The sequence below is a fragment of the Poromitra crassiceps genome (assembly GCF_964638095.1).
Source record: "Poromitra crassiceps genome assembly, chromosome: 15".
Taxonomy (NCBI): domain Eukaryota; kingdom Metazoa; phylum Chordata; class Actinopteri; order Beryciformes; family Melamphaidae; genus Poromitra; species Poromitra crassiceps.
The window spans coordinates 20,912,927-20,929,529 of record NC_139634.1 but is presented as its reverse complement, the minus strand read 5'-3'; the positions used below and the strand labels follow the sequence as shown (position 1 = coordinate 20,929,529).

The window sequence follows — 16,603 nt, the reverse complement described above, 5'->3', positions numbered from 1 at the left end:
GCAGGGATTTGAGGCTAATGAGTTTGGACAGGTCTGACGCGGCACAGCAGCAGGGCCGGGGCTCGGTGAGCGGCCAGGAGGGGGCAGCGAGGGTCAAGGCTACATCACAGACGCTACATCACTGCCGGAGACATGCGCCCCACTGGGCAAGGCAGCAGGCCTTATGCTACAATGGATACCAGCACTCCACTTTTATTGCCTTATGGCTTGGAAAGGGCCCACTAAATCAGATGCATGTAACATTTTAAACATCAATATACTGGTATATCATTTTCAAGTTAACACATTCACTGCCAACAGTTTTTTTTTTTACTGTATGTAGCTTCTGCCAAGGTTTTTTTTTGAGGATTCTGGCTCATCTTTCAAGAGCCGAGGATTATTTTCTGTTAGGATTTTGTGAACACAAAATATCTCAAAATAACTAATAGAATGTGTGCTTGCTCTGTCTAAAAGAGTTAGTTTGTAGAGTTAGTAGTTATGTAGGCATTAGCAGTTGAATACAGCATGGTTTCAGCGTCTGAAAATTTAAGCTGAGATAAATGCCTTTTTGTGAAATTCGATAGAACAGTCACTTTAACCATTTATTTTTGGCATCAGTAAGACGTCAGACATCTAAACAATAGTTTTGAACAGTAATTTCCTCCATAACAGCAGGAAACCCCCCTCTCCTTCAAACTCCTCCCTCCGTGTGTGTTCTCCTCCTCCCTCCGTGGCTGCAGCGGGTGTGTCACAAGCGAGTTTCTGCTGTCTGTGCTGCCTGGCTGCCCCTCGTCGGGCGAGTCTGGATGGGCTCGCTCGTTTCTTGGGGTTTCGGTTGAGAGATTTGATGAAGCTTTTGCGATTCTGGGCTTATTTATGCTGCATGTTTCAAAGTGTGTTGCACCCAGTCTATTTTTGGAACCCCCCACCGCTGTGCGCCACCGTTGTGCGCCAGCGCGAAAGCGTTTTCGCCAAACCATTCTACAGTATGAGAATGGTTTCCTCGCGCTTTCCCCTGCAGTTTTGGCTCGGCTTTTTCTAGTCCGGAGAGCACTGTCACCACTTAGTGGGTCGGTGGAATGGGTTGTACACGTTCGGTGGCTCCCATATTTTTATAGGAGATGTAAAAGGTTTAGATCCACGTCCCACCGTCAATTTTTTTTTTTTTTTTTGACGAGATATCTCGTCCACGGCAATCAACCGCTGGTTTCTGCTTGACGAGATATTTGCCATTGCCAGAATCTCTTTAGCACCATTTATGCTGGAAGAACAGCGCCCTCTTCCTGTTTTGTGCCGTAAAGCAATCTCCCACCGTGCCACAAAGCATCCAGCAGATTTCCTGCCAAATCTGACCTGGTGTCACACAATGTAAAATGCAATGTAGAGGCTGCCAGTCTTGTTTTCAAATTGTCTCGTTTGTTAGCAGTTATACAAGTGTGTACAAATTAATGTGGTAATGATTTGTTTTGTATAAATGCTGTGCTCCATGTAGCACTGAGGCTCACTGCACACACCATTCAGCCAACACTTGCCTTTTGCTTAGATAAGTCTTTTTGGATCTTTCCCAGCTTAGCACTCAGTTGTTTTAATGGGTTTTCATTTCAGGCCTCAAGGCAAAACAATTTAGACAATGTGAAACAGTAGTCTTTCCACTGTGCGTGATTGTGTGTTGATAAATGTGACTATTCACATCTAGAACAATATGATAATAACTATAAATACAATGATAAGTATAAAACCATTCCTAGTTGACATTTTGGATGCAGATGGAGAGACAACATCAAGACATTTTCAACTGATCAGAACAAAGTTGTAAGAAAGAAAGGGACAGGAAGGATTTGGTAGCGTTGATGCTTGGTTTACTTGGGAAGAAGCTGACACTATAGCCGTTTTCACACATGCGCTTTATACCGGGAAATGACCAGAAAGTGGTCTATACCTTTCATGTGTGAAAATTGTTTTCCGGTATAAGCGCGACCCCGTCATCGTGGACATTTCATCACTTTGGAGGTTGTCAGAAGAGCGGTATGTCTGCTTCATGTGTGGGCGTGCAGATTTCCCCCCTCCCTTCTCTGCTCGCTCTGGCCAGTCCTTCAGTGAGCAGCAGCAGCCCGACACACAGGACACAGCGAAAATAGCAGCGGCTTCTAGTCTGAAGCCGCCCAACGCTTGTTGAGAAAGCAAATGCACGAAGCGAAATGTGGCAGTATTTTGCTTACTTACGTTGCTGACAGCGAAGGCAAGCCCGGACACATCAAACGAAGCCAGTCTGTAAAAAGTGCTTCAACGCGACGCAGGTGAACGGATAAACATCGAACCAGCCAGGCTATTTCTTTCAGACACGGATCCCAACTTCTTCAAATATTTCAGTTCAAAGACTGGTTAGCGAATGTGAAGGATACAACATACATGCCCTCTTAACACTTTGAGTGCCACGGCCCTTGGGCAAAAGGTTGCTTGCTGTGCCACATAGGCCGCAATGCATTTTAAAACAGTCATATAATTTCTTTAATAATTACTATGTAAACACTGAACACGCACAAATAACGATGAGACTCTCTTCTATCACCTGCAAAAAAAAGTTTATTGATCCCATTTTCCGTTCTTTAGTTATGAGCCGGAGAAGATAGCTTGATTGAACCAAAAACAGTCCTTTTTTTCTACGAGCTGAGATAATGAGCCTTTTGTGAAATTAAACATTTCAAGCACATCACTGACTCTGAAGCTAATTTTCTGATGTCTGGGTCTGTCTGGGTGAAGTGTATGCTGCTCTGCGTGCTCTGCGTGCCCCCCCCCCCCCCCCCCCCCTCAACTGCACACGCCTCCTCCTGGGTGTGTCTTATGTGTCTGGTGGCTCTCTGCTGCTGCACACACAGTGAATGGTGCGCGACATCCAGCTTTTTGGTTCCGCGTGTGTTTGTCACGGGCCACAATGCTTCCAGTTGAGAATAATAAGGCTGATTATGCGAATGTGCTGTCGCAGCGGACACGGAGGTGGTCAGTTGTGACAGCGGATGCAGCTGCTGCGGGCACAGCTGGCGTTTGGCTTCATGCATGTCGATGCATACGGACGGATGCGATGCGATTTCCTTTTTCCCCAGCGACTTCTTCTGTGTGTTTGGCTCCACTTTCTCTTATCAGGAGAGTGCTGTCGCCACCTAATGGGGTTTGTAAAATAGGTTATAGACCTCCAATAGCTACAATATTGTAGCTATTTTGACCCCCCCCGTCAAAAAAACAATTTGGAGTTACTGACGCCATTTGGCGTCGCTGGCAGCCTACGGTAAATTTCTAATGACGCCATATGGCGTCGCTGGCACTCAATGTGTTAAGTCAAACGAGTGTGATTTATTGTGTGACAAGCTAACTTATTTCACCATCGGAGATTCCCCATCCAAGTGCACACGTCACTCCCCACCCGCTCTGCAGTAGGGTTTTTTAGTAGTATTTTAGATATGATGTTAGATGAGAATGGGTCTAGGCAACCCTTCAATTTGACATGCCCGTTTAATCATCATGGTACTACAGTGATGTCCCTGTTGAATCATGGTACTACAGTGACGTCCCTGTTGAATCATGGTACTACAGGGCTAACTCCATGCCTGTATGTTCTTGTGTTTCAGGGTTAATGGCACTCCGTCTCCTCTCTCCCTCAGCCCCTCCCCAGCCAGCAGTGTTGGAGGAGGGGGAGGAGGGTGTGGAAGTGGCCCTGCATCGTCGGGCAGTGTGGCCATCCCTCAGCGGATCCACCACATGGCTGCCAGTCACGTTAACATCACCAACAACATCCTGAGGAGCTACGAACACTGGGAGACAGCCGACAGACTGGCTACTGACAGCCAAGGTAAGAACACTGGGAGACAGCCGACAGACTGGCTACTGACAGCCAAGGTAAGAACACTGGGAGACAGCCGACAGACTGGCTACTGACAGCCAAGGTAAGAACACTGGGAGACAGCTGACAGACTGGCTACTGACAGCCAAGGTAGGAACACTGGAGACAGCTGACAGACTGGCTACTGACAGCCAAGGTAAGAACAATGGGAGACAGCCGACAGACTGGCTACTGATAGCCAAGGTAAGAACACTGGGAGACAGCCGACAGACTGGCTACTGACAGCCAAGGTAAGAACAATGGGAGACAGCCGACAGACTGGCTACTGACAGCCAAGGTAAGAACAATGGGAGACAGCCGACAGACTGGCTACTGACAGCCAAGGTAAGAACACTGGGAGACAGCCGACAGACTGGCTACTGACAGCGAAGGTAAGAACACTGGGAGACAGCCGACAGACTGGCTACTGACAGCCAAGGTAAGAACACTGGGAGACAGCCGACAGACTGGCTACTGACAGCCAAACACTGGGAGACAGCCGACAGACTGGCTACTGACAGCCAAGGTAAGAACACTGGGAGACAGCCGACAGACTGGCTACTGACAGCCAAACACTGGGAGACAGCCGACAGACTGGCTACTGACAGCCAAGGTAAGAACACTGGGAGACAGCTGACAGACTGGCTACTGACAGCCAAACACTGGGAAACAGCCGACAGACTGGCTACTGACAGCCAAACACTGGGAAACAGCCGACAGACTGGCTACTGACAGCCAAGGTAAGAACACTGGGAGACAGCCGACAGACTGGCTACTGACAGCCAAACACTGGGAGACAGCCGACAGTCTGGCTACTGACAGCCAAGGTAAGAACACTGGGAGACAGCTGACAGACTGGCTACTGACAGCCAAGGTAAGAACACTGGGAGACAGCAGACAGACTGGCTACTGACAGCCAAGGTAAGAACAATGGGAGACGGCTGACAGACTGGCTACTGACAGCCAAGGTAAGAACACTGGGAGACAGCCGACAGACTGGCTACTGACAGCCAAGATAAGAACAATGGGAGACAGCTGACAGGATTGAAATGTCTCACTGTGACTGACCCAAATTTGCCTCTTGGTACCCACAGTGCCCAAAACACCCAAATTACATTTAATTGTTGTTTTTCAGCTAAGTACAGCAGTAGATATCATAACACCCCCCCCGCCCCCCACCTCTCCCTCTCCCCCCTGTAGAGTTCTTCCAGGAGTTGGACTCTGTGATGGAGCCGTTGAGTCAGCAGAGCAGCATGACGGAGCTGGTCCGATACATCAGGCAGGGACTGCACTGGCTACGCATAGAGGCTCACCTGCTGTAGAGGCTGGACCAGAACCAAGCTATGACAACAAAATGGGCATGGGAACTAGAACTGGCATGAAAAGTTTGCTGAGACCTAGAAGAATGCTTCAACTCCCACTGAGACCACCTTCTGAAATGAGCTGACACCATGTCTGAACACACCTACTGAAAATGGATGCACTTGTGCTACTGTAATGGCTTAAATCAAGCATATTAAGCTGTCCAAAGGTCCACCTACAATGAGAACTGAACCGCCAACAAGTTTCAAACCGGGCATCACAGAATACAGATTCGCATTTTAAACATTTGGCTGATGCTGTTATTCAGAGCGACTTACATTGCGTACAACAGTAGAGTCAAATTCCTAGAGTGCAATTGGCAGAGCTACAGTGTTTTGACAAGAGCTGTCGCAAACATTCCCACGTCCCAAAACGGGTAACGAACTGAGAGCCTGGAAGAATAGGTAGACAAGCCTTTTTTATCGAGACAGGAGCATTTTCAGGAAGATGCAGGGAAGAAGCTCAGACAGAGACTCATCTTCTACAGCAATGGACCAGAACTGTGTCAATGATTGGGACTAGAATAAAGTCTCGGGCTGATATTGATCCAAGCGGGAACAGTACCGGTCCAATCCATTAATAAAGTCCACGCTAGCTGAATGAATGGATAACGGCCTCCTTCAGTAAAGCCAGGTACGCTCAATCGTCAGTCCTAATAGATGCGTTCTCTCCTGCAAAGCGTGGCAAAGTGGAGCTGGTAGCTGCTTGGACATGGTGGTATTTTGCATCCTCATTTGAATTGAACAAGTATTTGCTTAGAGGGACCCAAAATAGCTACTTCAAAATGACTGCTCAAAGTGAAGGAATGGTTGCCGCCAAAGGCTGGATTGGCTCCTCAACACTGGATCGTCATGTGGCTCACCACAAGAAATCAGACCGTACGTTCATATAAGTTACACACTGGTTTAAATGAATGCCCAGCCATGCAGCCACCCTTGCCTGTACCCTTCATATAAAGGGCTCTGGGTGTTACACAGTGCCAATGACTTTGCTAAAGTTTCAAATGCATCTGTGTCAGGTCGCTGTCAAGCCAGTCGCGCCTGACCCCGGGTCAGCGCTTTGTTTGCAATCACTTTTCATAGTAAAAGTCAGTGGGGTTTTGTTGTGCCCGAGGCTGCTTTAGGAGTTGAACTATCCGCGGCTGTGGATTTCCCAGAAGCACTAAGATCTTAGTCCTGTCGGCTTACAATGGGATGAAGATATCTTAACATTAAGATGCACTCGGCTAGACCGAGGATTATGAGACTCGCTCAAGTTTTAGTCAAGGGACGGAACAGCTCAATGGAACAAGCACTCAATTCACTGGTCCTGGAAATGAGGACTTTCTGCCATTAATGTGAATGTCTTGTTCTTCTTCTCTTACTGGTTTTAGGCTTTTGTGAAATTCCACCCAGTTCTAGTTCCCATAGTAACCCACAAACTACTAAGGTGTCAGACGCCTATGGGGGAAAGACAACAAGATTGGGTATTTGGCTGTAATGAAGCCTCGGCACACAGGGTGAAAATTTCACATTCTAATGTTACTCGGAGGTTATCTGCCCGCACCCTGATCGAGACATCTGACTTTGTACAGTTAGGGACTGTCCGATTTTTAGGTGGGGTGGTGGGGGGAATCGGGGGAGGGCATTTAGATGTTATTTTGAGTACTGGGGAGGGCAAGGTATTTTATTTTGAGATAGGAGGGGAGGGCATATAAAAAATTTAAAAAATCTGTTTTGCATTAGTTTGCATTGTGTTTCGCTATGTAGCCCATATGTTTTATATCCACCCACCCCCACACAAATGGTTTATGCTTATTGGTCAAACTATTTCGCTTTTTAAATACGGTATAAAACTATTTCAGCAGCAGGTCTGCCTGCTAGGTCGCTGGCAGGCAGGTAATGGGCCATCCATCATTACAATAGGTGTCGACCAATCACCCCCATCAGTAACAACAAAAGCTGAAACAAACTGAAACAATAGCCTATGAAACCAAACAAAAGGTATGAGTATTTTAATCTGTTATGTGTCTGAGAAAAAAAAAGCGATGGTTGGTGTCTTTCCTTGATCCAAATTTTTTCCTAGTACGCGAAAACTATGATCGGTCATATCTGTCAATGCGTAGAGCCGCCGCGCGTCTCATTAAATCATAATTGTAATAGGAACCAAATCAATATCTGACGTGCATATAGGCCATATTTTTATTTTTATTAACAACTCAAATCACATGAAACATTGCTGGCCTTGCTGCTGCGCATACTGGAATACAATTTCAATCAGGCTCTCAATATCTCACCAGATATAAACAAACTAATTGTGTATAAAATTATAAAAGGCTGAACTGGGTGGGGGAGGGCAGATTGTTTTTTTTTTTACATGCGCAGGGGGAGGGCAGAGAGAAAATAATCTAAATGTCAGGAAGGGCAGTAGATTTTTTTTAAATGAAATACATTTTACCCCACCCTACGTAAATATCGGACAGTCCCTTAATCCAATGAATCTGCTGGAAATCTCGTAGTCTTTTCCCAAAAGTGTTATGTTGTGTCGTCATGTTTGTATAGGTGTACAGCTGATTGTCCGCTCTATATGATTACGTGACTGGACAAAAATGTTGTTTATGTATAATGTACAGACTGTGACAGACTGTGTTTGCTTTGCTTTTGGGTGTGTGTGTGTGTGTGTGTGTGTGTGTGTGTGTGTGTGTGTGTGTGTGTGTGTGTCCACACACAGCCTATGGCTGCATTTACACAGCAACAAAACAAATCAAGAGTTTTTAACCCTTTGTGGCACAGATCAGACATGGCTATCTAAACTAGACGAGACCATATTGTTTCAATGTGGTTTCCTCCTATACAGTAGATCTGTACCAAAGAACTTATTACATTGATAACAACTGAAGGCTAAGTTCCATTGCAATGAGGAGCACAACATTTATTGGCAACGCTCATCCTATACTCTGCCTCTGATTGGCTGGCATGGTCAGCGCTGTTGTCAAAAAAGCACCAGAGCTTTGTCTATTGCCTTCTATACTCTTTGTCTGTACTATAAAGGCTTCAAACCTGGATCTTTTGTGCATCTGTAAGTCCAGCTCATCAAGCATGAGTTTCCTTTTTGGACCATCTCACCATGGCTGAATGTGTATGGAAGACAACCATCTCACCATCGCTGAATGTGGATGGGAGACAATGTGCTGAATGTGGATGAAAGACAATGCGGATGTGAGAAGTAATTTTCACTTTCGACAGAAAAACCAAGTGCCTCTATTATTGTCCAGTGGGAATTTCTCTATTTATTTAAGAACAAAGAATGAATCTAAATGATTTTTCCATACCATATTGGTATAAATATTAGATTGTTTTTCGTAAAATCAAATGTTTCCATAAGCTTTTTTTCTGGCGTTTATGATGACACCAGGGTTTGGCTTTAAGAAATTACAAATGTGTGACTTAACATGTCCAATTTGCATCAGTTGCTGTTTTGATGATTGGAGCCAGTATGGGATTTGTCTGAAATGCCTGATATGACCTGGAAATTTAAAACCATTGCATGCAATAAATGAAAGCTTCAGACCAAGAACTACTTACAGTATGTCCATTTGAATAATTATAATACAATTGTTAACTTGTTTCTCATTTCATTCAGCCACTTTGCTGCGGTACTGCAGCACTGGTGTGGCAGCAGTGAGGGAAGGCTTTTGTAAAGAACAAAGAAAACATTTAAATAACAAAACAAAAAAACACACAAGTTACTGCAGCAGTACCTTGGAAACCCAGCATTAAAGTGGACAAACTAAATGAGTAATTGTCAATGTTCTGTTTTTTTACAGTGTGAATGTACAGCCCTAACGTATTAGCATGAGAACATTCAGGAACATGGCTCATGTACAACCTTAACATGGACTCATGGTTCTTCATCTGAAAGCCTGGTGATGTTTACTAGTGAACATCGCTGGACTTACAGTCCTAAATCCACTTCCTGACATTGAACAGAAATGCCTCAGTATATATATACAGTATATATTGCGCATAGCGCGCAAGATTTCTAGTATATTCCCTCAATCTAGTGATTTACGTAGGTCATGAAGCCAAATGAGGTGTTTTAGACATGGCCTAACCCTAACTCTTAGAGCATCCCAAGAACCAAATAAACTTCAACAACAAACAAACACACTTCCCCCCCCATAGCACTCAATCATTAGAAGTCAATAATTGCTCCACAGTGTTGCTCAGCCTCAGTCTGATTCAATGTTTGATGTTGTTTTTGTTTTGTTTGAACAGTATTGCTATGGTTATTGTTAATTTCGCGCAATAGTCCTTATTTTGATTATATGCAGCAGTACAATAATTATAACAATATGCTGTAAAAGGTCAATACATTGCATCTGTGACATCCACCATCATGGGAAACATCAGTTTCATTCTACCATGCTAAATGTCAGATTATGGGTATGGTAATTGTTGAATTCATGCAGCAGTTAATTTTTGACTATATGCAATGAAAGTCAATAACGTTTTGAAGACAGCCTGCACCCGTCACAATGCATGGGTTTCTATTGTGCATTATTAAAGATCAGTTTTATCCCGTTATCTTCCGTGACATTATCACAGTTGTCAGCTTGTTTATGGGAGGCAGCGGCGACAGAGAGACTTCATTGTTGTGATTTCAGAACCAAACTGATTCCTTTTCTGCAGCAGATGGTTACAGAGCTGCTAATATGTTGATAATCTCTCCACAGCAATAAGCGCCTCTTCATATTTGTTTGCATCTCACAATATGACAGATAACTTTGATTGTTTACAGGAAATTGCCACTTTCTTTGGATGTGAAAGTGGTGGGACAAATCCGCCACACGCAATGTTAGACCAGCAGTATTTAAAGGGAGAATTCACTTGAATTTAAATTTTTGCTTCTGAACTCCCTGCAATCTACTGAAGCACTGCTGTTTTTGTCTAGTTATTAACCAATTAAAATATAACTTGTCCTCAGTAGTAGGAGTCTATAGCACTCTCTCTCACTCTACAGACTCTGCTAGTTGCCACTATTTGCACTCATCCCTATGGAAGGCTCAATAGTTAATCTAAAAGAAGAGATAGTCTCTACCAGTGCCAATGTTAAAAGTTGAGCTCACTGGAGGGAGACGTTAACACACTCTCTCACTACCATAACATTGATAGCTATATGATGTTTGCAAATTGCTGCTTAAGTGGCTCAGTCACTAAACAGTAACCAACCATGTGTCACCATGTTAGTTCCTTATAAGTTTCTTGGAAACAATTGAAAAAACAAAGACAATTAAATGTCATTCATTGTGATGACATTCATACTTTCAGCTTTAATAGAGCAGCATTTTGGCAAATAAGCTCTTTGACCAACTTCTGTTTGTTCAGTATTAGCAGATGGTGGTGCTTTGTAGACTACTTATTCTGTTCATTAAACATAATACAATATTGTATGCCAACATTTTAGTATGTACCATAGTGAACAAAATACACAGAACAAGATATACAAAAGCTAAACTGCTACATTCGTCATATTAATGCAAAAGATAATAAGACTACCTGTTTTTAATTATCAAACAATCAAATCTTAGAAAGCAGGTTTAGAATTCAAAATAAAAACCAGTATTATTTACCCAGAAAGCAAGTTAACTTTTTCCTACTTCCTCACCCACGTTTCACTTCCCCATCTGCAGCCATTTTATTACAACCATTTTGCATCCCTCTTGGGAAGCAATAGAGTTAAATAATTTGGGGAGTTAAAAACAACACAACCCGTAAAACACAAAATCATAAACGGTGTTGATCCTGGGCATGCTGTGGTGTTTTCAGCCATCCTGCTCCCTGTGTAGAACAGTGCACAACTGCTGCCAACTCAGATGTAAAGCAGACCCATTGACTCCACACCTTCATGCTGATCTTTAAAGGTGCCACGTGTAGCATTTTTAAACAGCCAAATATCATCGTCAAATTCATTGGGATAGCTTTGTATAATTATCGTAAAGACAAGTGAGACCGTGGTGGAGGTGATTGGTCGACTGTATCTCACCGGTGGCGTTGTTAGCGTGTCTCAAAATTAAGACCACATTACCCATAATTCCTCTTGCAGAGGATTTTGCAATTTGTCTTCTCCTTTAACTCCTGTTTTGTGCCATAAAGCAGATGCAATGTAGCGGCCGCTAGAGGCTGCCTATCTTCTCAGCGATGGTCTCATTTCTTTATGGTAATTAAACTAATCAGAATTAATTATTTATTTATGTTAAAATGCTACACATAGCAGCACTGTTGGGCGTCTCAGTGTGGTCAAATTCACATCATCGTATACTGTATTTTTACAGGCAGAACTTGCCAGCTATGGCTCTGGTTGTGCAGGTATCAATACGAAACAGCTTCCATGGCATCTGTCCTGGATTGCATTGTATGTTCAAATGTGTTGCACAACTTCAACTGTTTTCCCTTTTATTTCTTTTTTTATCAGTGCAATTTTGTTGGTCTTTTATATGGTTATTTTTTATAAACAAGTTGTTCTATGTGATGATCAGAAGTTGTGATGCAGTTCCATTGTTTTTCAATATTTAATGTCTCTAGAAAATATGGATTAAAACCTGTTTGAACCAGTGGTCTTGATACTCTCTGACTCTTATTACTGGCAACTCTTTAAACATTGCACAATTTTGCTGGGCAACATCCTATACAACTGAATGGTTGGCAAGCATTGCTCACATCATTACATACATAGAAGAACTGTACAAGTATGTGTCCGGTACAAGTGTGTTGTCTTACAATAAATTTAGAATCAAATTAAAATATCTCAATGTAATACATGATATACTAGATTATTGTCTTTACCAGCCGTGACAGCGATGGCTGGTATTGTTTTCACCTTGTGAGTCCTGGAGACACCTATAGCTCAACAGTCACCTGACATCTTTTGTGAGTTTGAGAAGTGAGTTGAGAAGTGAGTTTCCCATTAATTTTCTCCATAGACATTTTGAAAAATCCTTATATAACAAGTTTTAAGGCTGGAACCAAGCCAAACCGTGAGCTACTGAATCGTGGCCATAAAACATTTCAGTTGGAGAATAATTTTCGATTCCCCGACCCCCCCCCCCCCCCCCTCTTTATTGTTTGCTCCAAGTGAAATGTTTTATGGTCACTCATGATTCAGTAGGTCACGGGTTGGCTTGGTTCCAGCCTTAAAACTCGTTATATAAGGATTTTTGAAATGTCTATGGAGGAAATGAATGGGAAACTCACTTCCGGGGGAAGAAATGTCACGTGACTGTTGAGCTCTATTGTAGCGGCAACAACCACAGAAGCGGTTTTGATTACTTTGCCACGTGTTTATGTCTGTGCCACACACCTCTAATGTATTTTGAACTAGTTCAACTAGTTTCCTTTCTTTCTCTCTCAGTATTTCTCAATGTCATTTTCAATCAAGATCATTTTGTATGCGATGTGTTAATTGCCGTATCCATTCATCGTCAAACTAAAATGGAGTTTCTTAAGGGAACAACAAGAGAATGCAAAACTAAAGAAAGTAGCCTACACATCTAAGTATCCTATGCAAAGATTCTTTCATAAGCCATAGTGGCCATGATGTATTACATTATGAGAGCCAAAGTCTTCTTATTAGGGCTAATGCACTCTTATTTCAACATCATAGCAACTATTAGCCTACTTCACCATGCATGATCAATTCATTGAATATAGCTACACATTAGCATTCATGAGGGAAGGAGGTTGTGTCTAGAGAGAAAGAGACAGACAGAGAGAGAGACAGAGAGAGAGAGAGAGAGAGAGAGAGAGAGAGAGAGAGAGAGAGAGAGAGGGTCGGGGCGACAGAGTGTGAGAAAATGAAGAGAAAAGAGAGACAGAGAGGCAGACAGGAGTCTCCTGTTAGTCTAAATTAAAGTGTACATTTTCTCTGAGACATAAATCCCATCTAATTAAGTATTTCCCTAAACAAGTTAGGAGGTGGAAAGCTTATTTGCAGATCCTGAGACATTTATTAGGTCATGTGTGTGTGTGTGTGTGTGTGTGTGTGTGTGTGTGTGTGTGTGTGTGTGTGTGTGTGTGTGTGTGTCCTTGGTGCAGAGCCCACAGAGCTGACAGGTTAGATTTATAGGTTTAATTGCCATAGGTAACCATGCAGTCAAATAAGCTCTCAGAGATATGGTTTAGTGTATCACACACACACACACACACACACACACACACACACACACACACACACACACACACACACACACACACACACACGTCTGGTAGGCCAAAATGTATACACACACAGGCACGCATGCACGCACAGTGTATAAGTGTACATTAGCCCCAGTGGGAAATCTGGTCTGAGTAGATTCTGATATATGAATACTGTTATTTACTCAGTGCTGCTTATATACCAGCATCATCACACCGTCCTCACAAGAAAAACAACAACACTGGTTGATTTTAAAGTGGGTTAAAATGGTCGATGTTTACAAATGCGACCTCTTGCGGTCGTGTGAGTACATGCGTACAGTTCCAAGGAAGTAGTGGCATAAACTAGGAAAATAAGACCCAGGTTGGAAATAAGCAGAATTACCCTTTAATGACGACACTTTATTTCAGGGGTTTTCAAAGTGGGAGGCGAGCCTTGGGGGGCTCCAAGCAGCTTCAAAGGAGGCTGAGTGAATGGAAGTGAAGAAATATTAAATTAGTTATCAAAAGGAGATCACATGCAGTGTGCATGGATTACAAACTGCGGTACAGCCCTCACTGCTAATAGCTTAGCACTACAATGGCATGGCAGTCTATGGTATCGCTGCCTATCCCCGTTCAGTCATCCAAAATACACATTCCGACAGCACCAGAAACTCTCACATGTACTGTGTACATGTTGTGACTCGTGTACTCACCACGCGATCAGATAATAATCCAAAGTTACTGGAAACTGTCATTTTCGAAGTAAATCCATAGCGAGAACTAACAAAGAGGGTTCCAAGGGGGTTCACTCTGTGACCAAAGTTACTTCCTCGTTTGCTCGAGGAGCATTCGCTTGATGCACACAGCGCATGCACCTTAGGCAGAGCTGTCGGTCTCACCCTTTGAGCATGAGTCATGCAATTTAGAGACCCCCTAAAGTCATGTTTCACGATGTGTATAACACTGGGACCACACTGAGTGAGGTCAGGGGCCGCATGCGGCCCGCGGGCCGCCAGTTGCCCACCCCTGGTCTATGCGTAGCCACAATTTAGCTCCCAGTGGGAGCTGCTATTTGTAGCCCACTTCTAGACAAAACTGTTTCATTGTAGTTTTTGCCTATGCAGCTTGTGAGATAATGAATAATAATCATGTTTGCAATGTTGTCTCCAGTAGGCTAGTGCTGTAACATTGGCAGCTTCTTGCTCTAGGTAATGCATGAACTCAACAGCAGAATAAACACAGATCTGCACTTTCTTCTAAGAAAACAACACATCTCGGTCATAGCCAAGTTTCACTGAAGAAAGGCAGAAAAGAGCCAAGAGGGCTCATCGGGTCAAGCCAAAGTTCAACATCGGTCCACAAATTATTCTGAAGAACTGGAAACATTTTGTATGAAGCTACTGCTTATGTTATACCACTTTGTAAGATAGGTCAAATAAAACACTGTAGGCAGGTTAGTAGCCTCAAAATAAAAGAACATTCTGTTAGAGGAGCCTACACCCTAGTAGTCTACAAAATCAATTTAGGTGTTGAAAGCATTTCCTTTGAAAAATGTTTCCCCCGAGAAAAGATTTAAAATGTACTGCTTTATGTCCTTGGGAGGGATCGTGCAGTGTAAAGTTTGTTTACCACGCCTCGCTCTATTGTACACACACACAGGCCCTTGAGATGAAGCACAGCCATGGTGCAGCTGAGCTAAGCGTTTCTGCGTTTACACACACACACACACACACACACACACACACACACACACACACACACACACACACACACACACACACACACACACACACACACACACACACACACACACACACACACACACACACACACACACACACACACACACACACACACACACACACACACACACACACACCTCTCTGTCTAATGTAATTGTGCATGTTGCCAAACGTTAACAGTAAGGCAGCGGGTGCCCCCGTAGCCGTAATGTGATTACCAGTGTATCAAGCATAATGATGGAGAGGGGATGAGGGAGAGACAACGATGAGAGTGGACTGCAGAGAGAGGGAGAGACGCTCAAACAGAGAGAAACACTGAAAAGTAAAGCGTCATGTAATTGCCATCAGACGATCACTTTGGCGGTGGTCAGGGATCACTGCTCCAGGTGATCAATATTGATCTAATGAAGCTAGTGAGGCGAAGATATGAGCCCACAACGTCCACAGGCCCAGAGTGGAGACAGGAGAGGATATGAGCCCACAACGTCCACAGGCCCAGAGTGGAGACAGGAGAGGATATGAGCCCACAACGTCCACAGGCCCAGAGTGGAGACAGGAGAGGATATGAGCCCACAACGTCCACAGGCCAAGAGTGGAGACAGGAGAGGCCCAGAGTGGAGACAGGAGAGGATATGAGTAGATGATGTCCACAGGCCCAGAGTGGAGATGAGTCCACGACGTCCACAGGCCCAGAGTGGAGAGTTGAGACAGGAGAGAATATGAGTCCATGATGTCCACAAGCCCAGGGTGGAGACAGGAGAGAATATGAGTCCATGATGTCCACAGGCCCAGAGTGGAGACAGGAGAGGATATGAGTCCATGATGTCCACAGGCCCAGAGTGGAGACAGGAGAGGATATGAGTCCATGATGTCCACAGGCCCAAAGTGGAGACAGGAGAGGATATGAGCCCACGATGTCCACAGGCCAGAGTGGAGACAGGAGAGGATATGAGTCCATGATGTCCACAGGCCCAGAGTGGAGACAGGAGAGAATATGAGTAGATGATGTCCACAGGCCCAGAGTGGAGATGAGCCCACAACGTCCACAGGCCCAGAGTGGAGACAGGAGAGGCCCAGAGTGGAGACAGGAGAGGATATGAGCCCATGATGTCCACAGGCCCAGAGTGGAGACAGGAGAGGATATGAGTCCATGATGTCCACAAGCCCAGAGTGGAGACAGGAGAGGATATGAGCCCACGATGTCCACAGGCCAGAGTGGAGTCGGCAGTTCCAGCTACACTGACTCCAGACTTTAACCTCCATCTCCAAAAGTAAACATGAGAAATCAGAGACTCATGGAAGTCACAGCAGGGCTTGGGAAAACAGCAGAGCTACTCTCATCCAACATAGCAACCCCTCTAATCTTCTGTCTATTACAGAGTTGATTTGTTGTTATGGTGGAAAGAGAAGTGCCTTGAGAATATGTAATTTAGATGTTTGGTATGTTAACCGTTCATTTTCGATGAGCTATAGTGATGTAGTGTTAG

At 44.1% G+C, this 16,603-nt stretch overlaps 1 protein-coding gene across 1 annotated transcript in view; it reads left to right on the top strand.

Moving 5' to 3' along the window:
- aff2 (AF4/FMR2 family, member 2) overlaps nt 1-5,175 on the top strand; it is a gene marked incomplete at both ends in the record, with an annotated part of 184,678 nt that extends 179,503 nt beyond the window's left edge. Inside the window, 2 exons of the mRNA XM_083651808.1 lie at nt 3,603-3,823; nt 5,054-5,175. Of these exons, the coding sequence (XP_083507934.1) occupies nt 3,603-3,823; nt 5,054-5,175 (343 nt within the window). The remainder of the gene's footprint in view (nt 1-3,602; nt 3,824-5,053) is intronic.
- Between the last annotated feature and the right edge of the window lie 11,428 nt (nt 5,176-16,603).